General features: G+C 37.4%; 1 protein-coding gene across 2 annotated transcripts in view; it reads right to left on the bottom strand.

The window, feature by feature from the left end:
- LOC109917659 (serine/threonine-protein kinase 32C) overlaps positions 1 to 6,250 on the bottom strand; it is a 279,630-nt gene that overhangs the window by 81,107 nt on the left and 192,273 nt on the right. Inside the window, exons 1-2 of one of the 2 annotated variants that reach the window (XM_048608928.1) lie at positions 2,956 to 3,060; positions 977 to 1,128 (exon numbers count right to left, since the gene is read on the bottom strand). In XM_048608928.1, the coding sequence (XP_048464885.1) occupies positions 977 to 1,095 (119 nt within the window). In that variant the 5' untranslated portion in view covers positions 1,096 to 1,128; positions 2,956 to 3,060. Of the gene's footprint in view, positions 1 to 976; positions 1,129 to 2,955; positions 3,061 to 6,250 lie in introns of those variants that run through there. The other variant, XM_048608927.1, reaches the window with a different exon arrangement.

Genomic DNA, 6,250 nt, shown 5'->3' with positions numbered 1-6,250 from the left:
GAAAATGCCCCAGGATGCTTTGCTATGATAAGGGTGTTATTTAAAAGCAAGTTATTTCTATTGTTACTGGTCTTAATTAATATTATCATTTTGTCTGCAAATTAGAATAGTCAAAGATGAAGTCTTCTCATTTGTATGAAGCTGCCATTAAACACCCACTTTCTGTTGAATTATGTCTGTTTAGAGGAGCTTGCAGTTAAATCTTTTCTTTCTGGAAATTTTTAGAAATGTAGAATGAACTATGAGGAGTAAAAGTTTGTCAAACATAGAAGCACTAAATAATAGAAACGATTGTCTCATGGGACTTAGCCGTTAGGAACTTTTTTAAATTTACGAATTATACTTCAGCTTTCCTCAGCTCTCTAGATAATGTTTCCTCTCATTTATGCTGGAATTCAATAGACAAAGACAAGCCAGGAGATAGACTGTCAGAAATTGTAACTGAGCATTGGGTAAGTACTAAGATGTTGATGGAAATGCTTGAAGAGAAATAGTGTGGCAGACGTGTGTGGGAAGTGATGAAGCTAGATTTCCACTGTTTATAGAGGGAGACTGATGGCAATTCACTAAAACTAGTGCTGGTGGAAATATAAACCAACAGAAATAAATCAGTTTTTCTTAACAGCTGGTAGATTTTTAGATCTGTTCAGCCCACAAAAGAAAATTTAACTCACAGACTGAAATTAGTTCAATTATCACATCACAAATTATTCCATCCTTCATGTTCCAGATTTGGAAGGCAAAGATCCTTTGGATCACAGATTGAGCAAAATGGCCCAATTCTGGTTTGGTTGACTGATCCAAAAGTCTGAACAGTGGCTACCTCACAGATTCCTTTGATACACATTACTAGGCATGGAATTAAAATTAGTATCTCACAACTTAGGGCAGTGTTCTTACATGGAAATAAGGATGTAAACATTGAATGAAGATAGCAAGACCACAACGCATTTTCAATAAACCATAAGATAGTTACCAGAGGTTTACTAAGAAAACATGTTCAATTTCCTGCAGGATCTCCAGTTCCCTGAACACATTTCGAACCTCATCTCTCTCGATGCATTGTTGCTTATTCATGTATTTCATAGCATACATTTTCTCTGTGTCTCTCTTTTGCACAATGCACACCTAGAAAGGACAAAAACAAGAAATTGGTCACCTCTTTAAAGGAATTTGCACTTAAAAGGCTTCACAGGGGGAAAAAAAAACATTTCAATCTGACAATTTGCTGAAACATTTCCCAGCTACACCAGGTTGTGGGACTTGCATGGCAATGTTAAAGCTAACTTATAACGTTGCTACAGATTTCTCTTCCTGCTGTATAAACAATTAACAACTGTGCAAGTGAAAAGAATGTTGCACACACTGTTATAATGCAGGTACTACTTTGTGATTGAGTCTGTGACTGCTCACAGTGTGTTTCAGGCTGAACCCAGCCTGAAATACCGGCTGCCAATATGCTCTCAACAGAGAGAAAATGTTTTAAATCTATATGGATGGGGTATAGAAAACACAATTACTCAATATTGAAATGAAGTTCCTATGAATTCTTCCTACCATTAAAAACCCACAATGAATATTAGTTGATTTAGCCAAGAATAGCTTAACACCATATACTTTAAATCTTCATAGAAATAGTATTAAATAAACGGGAGCCTTTCAGATTGCATGAATTTTGAGCTAATGGATTTTAAATCCTAAAGGTGGCCTTTGGCCGACACAAAGCAGGACAGGATAGAAACTCTGAAACTTTTTACAATTTACAATATTATCTTGTCAGAATATAAACACAACAGAGCAGAAAAGAAAGTCCAGTTAATAAAACAGAGGAAAAGGAAAGCAAAGTGTAAGAAAAATAAGAAACTGCATTTTCTCCCAGGTTAAGCAGCTGTAGAATGCTTGATAGATGATCAGGATCAGTTTGCAGCAGTCTTATTTTAATAACCAGCATCCTGTGAAGCCTAAACGTTGTAACAACATGACTGAGAATGTGAGAAGAATGATTAGTAATTGATGATTTTTGTATTTATAAAAAATTGATTTGAAGCCTATTCGGTTCTGGCTGATTGAAATGCTGTTAAAACTATTATTTTCCACTTCCACATTATTATTGATTATTAATATCATAGCAAGTTGCCATTCTCTCATGTTTATAGTTTGCTGCATCAGTGCATAGAGATTTGGATTAACAGCACTATGTTAATATTGTACTCAATTACACAATACTCCTGGATGCTGGCCAAATCCTTCAATCACAGCAGTCCTGACATTTAATTGTGGATAGATATTACTGCTTCAGAGTAACAGTAGCATCACGCTGACTGTCAGTGCTTAATTAAAACTTTTAATTAATGAGATAAGGTTGCAAATTCAGAACTCACAATATGTAACTTGAATTTAGACAGTATGGATTTTGAATGCAAAATGCATAGCTTCTTTTTAACATATCTTTCTCCAAAGAAGATACGAGTAATTACCCTAACACCTACCAAGCCAACTAACTCAGTAAGCACCATGAGCAGATCAGGACCCACGCAGAGATGAGATAAAGTTCTAGAAAATTAAGTTCTAAGTATCTATTGCAGATGTCATTACATTGGACAAAGCACCCTGATTAATAAAACAAAAGTGGTATATTTATGTTCCTTTAAGTACATAATTCTTTACAACAAATATTCCATTCAAATCATGATCCCTTATACCAAAAAGCACTGGAATTCATAGACCCCCTTCAAAGCATCTATAACCACTTGTCAATTAAATTGAAATCACTGGTACCCTGTGAGATAATGGATGATTGTAAAATTATTCACGCAACATTTGTCCAGTAATAGCAACCCTCAGGTTCATGTCAATAGGCAAAGTGAAATAGCAGAGAGTGATTTTTTTTTACACTCCAGACATAATACAGTCTAATGAACATTTTTATAATCACTGAATTCCAAGTTGATTTACCTGTTTAGTTTTACTGGGAGTTGGATATGTTCAGTCGATTTACTTTTGAAGGATAAAGAGTTTGTATCCTACATGACAAAACATTGGCAAGTTACAACATAGATAATGAAAACATTCAACGACTTGCATTTCCATGCATTTGGTGTATGTGACAAACACATATGTTTTTGATTTTCCATCGTAACTCATTAAACCTTGTTTGTAAACCTTGAAAAGAATCCCTGTTCTAGTGCTCACCTAATTGGACAGTAACAATTGTAGTTGTTTGATCATTCAGAAGTTCTTTGGTTTGCATTTGCAACTTACTCCGATGTACTTGCAACTGCATCAGGGATTTCCTTTACTGATGTTACTCTTGGCTCAATGGGAGTAACCTGTATTAACTCCATAGTCGCTATAGTGTCTACTTGTTGTGGTATGTCGACATTTTATTATTTTTATTGTAGAGTTAAGGCCTTGAAGATGTTACTGTTTTGCAATGATGGCCACAAACTTTTGACCTTCTTCTGATAGCACATCATAGTGTGTCCTTTAGCTCTTTTTAAGAGTGTTTTTCAGAATGACTTTATCAGTGTAGAAGCTTGAGTAATTCAGAAAGATCTTCTTCGCTGAAGTCACTGAAGGCATTGCCAACAAAATCATCAATTGTTTCACTCAGTTGCTGTCAGGTGGACTTAAGTTCAAGCCTATGAATTTGGAGGTTCCCCTAACTTCAAGATGATCAGCTAAAAGTTTAAAATCTTTACAGGGTGTTTCTCGTCATTGTCAGAGAAACCTGGAGAATTAGTTTTTCGCAGACTTCCTTTTCCAAGAGCACTGAGGAGTTTGACAGTTTTCTTTTCTTGGTCAACTATTAATTGGTGAGTGAAGTGTCACCTTTTGCTCTAACAATTGGAGTTCTGCTGTGAGGTCAGTGGCTTGCCAGTCCATATTGAGAATGTTGTTCTCCATTTTGACTTGGATATTGTAAACGTGCTGCATCTTACAATATTTGTATCAATTTCTGCTCGTTGAAAAGCACTATACTGGCCTTGCTGTTTCTGTTTCTTTGCTTTTCATTGTGTTGAGAGATAGGCTATTATAAGTGGATATCGTGTGGTGAATTATTAATTGTTGATGACTGTGGATTGCAATCTGACAGTTAATAGAGCCACAATTCAAACCAAAACTAGGAAAGAAAATTGGGCACCTTGTGTCTTCCTCACATTTTATACCTCAAATTAGCAGAATTAAGTAATTATTTGATGGAGGACAGCCTTAAATAGCACTAGGAACACTCCTAGAATTATAGAATCTCTACAGTGTAGAAGCAGGCTATTTGGCCCATCAAGTCCACACCAACCCTCTGAAGACCATCCCAACCAGACCCACCCTCCTACCCTATTCCTGAAACCCTGCATTTCCTATGGCCAACCCACATAACACATCTTTGAACTGTGGGAGGAAACTGGAGCACCCAGAGGAAACCCGCACAGACACGGGGAGAATGTGCAAACCTCACACAAACAGTTACCCAAGGGTGGAATCAAACCCTGGTCCTTGGTGCTGTGAGGCAGCAGTGCATGTTGCACTGAGCCACCGCTCCTAGCTGTCCTGTTCATGCTCTGGTTTAGGATCACTACTATTGTAGATTTAGATTGCACCATTAATAAAAGGCTGCTGGTTTATTGTTACTGGGTCTGGACAGATTCAGATACTGCTCTGTTAGTATTTTCAAATGGTGGATCTGTTCCCCCGAAGCACATTAACTGAGAAGTTAATTGATTTCACTCCTATTTAATAGAATATACTCACAAACTTTCCTGTGGAATTAACAGAAGCACTTTTTGTTGCTTGTTACTTGCTTGTCCAGCATTTAGCCATTTGGCTGCCATGATGCTAGTGGTCACTTGGAGCTAACAAGACAGGATGTTGAAGATGTAGCCACTGAGCAGTCTTTTAAAATATTCTTCCAATTTTGCACATTAGCTACCACCCAGGTTCTACCATGATGTGGTCTTTGCATTTTACTACTATGTTAATTAACTCTTGTGACATGACATGAAATTGGGTTCTTACTGAGAACAAATTTCAGAAGACTTATTTACAAAACACCTGAATTTACAAACTTGTCACAGATACTGGAAAAGTCTGGGTTCAGCCAGAATGATGAGTTGATTTTCCTGATGGATTAGAAAGTACAGCAGTAGTTATTCAAGGTGGAGCTGATACATATATACAAGAATAACACAGCATAATATCACACAGATCTCAACACTTACTTCTATAACAGGGACATTAGAGAATGCCTGATCACACATACATACAGCATCACAACAATATCGAGAACCTGAAATGTTAACCCTGTTTTTCCATCTCTACAGATGCTGCCAGATTGGCTGAGTGTTTTCAGTTTTTTTTTTCTGTTTTAATGCTAGGCTTCCATCACATGCAGTATTTTTAAATAATATTAATCTTCCAATAATTAGGCCATTGACTGACATTTTTCAGGCTCCCAGTGAATTTTAATCATCAGAGGAGATTCCTGCTGCAAAACAGTGGAACCTAGCCTCTGGTGACTGTGTTGATTTAAAAAGTTCCAGCTCACTGGGTCAAGGAAGGGAAACGGATTTTGCCTTCACTTTCTCTGCTCTTCTGACGCCCAGATGGAGCTCCAGAAATTGGAGGAAATCTATATTAAAACACTAAGGAAGTGCTGAGACTCTTCAGCCTCCAAGCTTTTTGTCTGAAATAAAAACCGTGGAATTACCAATTGATCATATAAGGAAAAGTGTCTACTTCTGGACACCCTGAACACTCGAGAATGCTTTCATGAGGGCTTTGCTGATTGTATCCTAGGAGTTTCTGGTGCCATACAAGGCTAATAACCTGATGCCTAGTGCAGTGTAGGTCCCTAATTTTTGCAAATAAGAAACTACAATATACCCCATTGTGAGTGCAAAGGAAGCTGAAGGATTGAATACCTGCAGAGCACTGGTCTCATTGGTACACCTACTTTCATTCCAAATAAGCTGGTACCTCAATGTGCACTGCTGAATCTAAACAATGTTCCAATGACATAGTATCTTTTTGAAGTCTTAGGGACACCACATTATACGTGTCACAGACAGTAGGACCATTGGTCAGTATCGACCCAGCACACTTGTCATTTAACAGGCTTTTATCCAATGTCCCTCCCCTCCAGCACAAAAGGGATGGTCAGCCTGCTCTTTGTTGACTGTCAGCAACCAAGTAGCAATCTGTGTAGCAATCAAGTTCATAATATAAGCAGGAGTAGGCCATTCAACTCTTTGAT

Source organism: Rhincodon typus, chromosome 20 (genome assembly GCF_021869965.1).
Source record: "Rhincodon typus isolate 14 chromosome 20, sRhiTyp1.1, whole genome shotgun sequence".
In the NCBI taxonomy this organism is placed as follows: domain Eukaryota; kingdom Metazoa; phylum Chordata; class Chondrichthyes; order Orectolobiformes; family Rhincodontidae; genus Rhincodon; species Rhincodon typus.
Note: the sequence above shows the minus strand (reverse complement) of the source record. Positions and strands in the feature narration are given on the sequence as shown.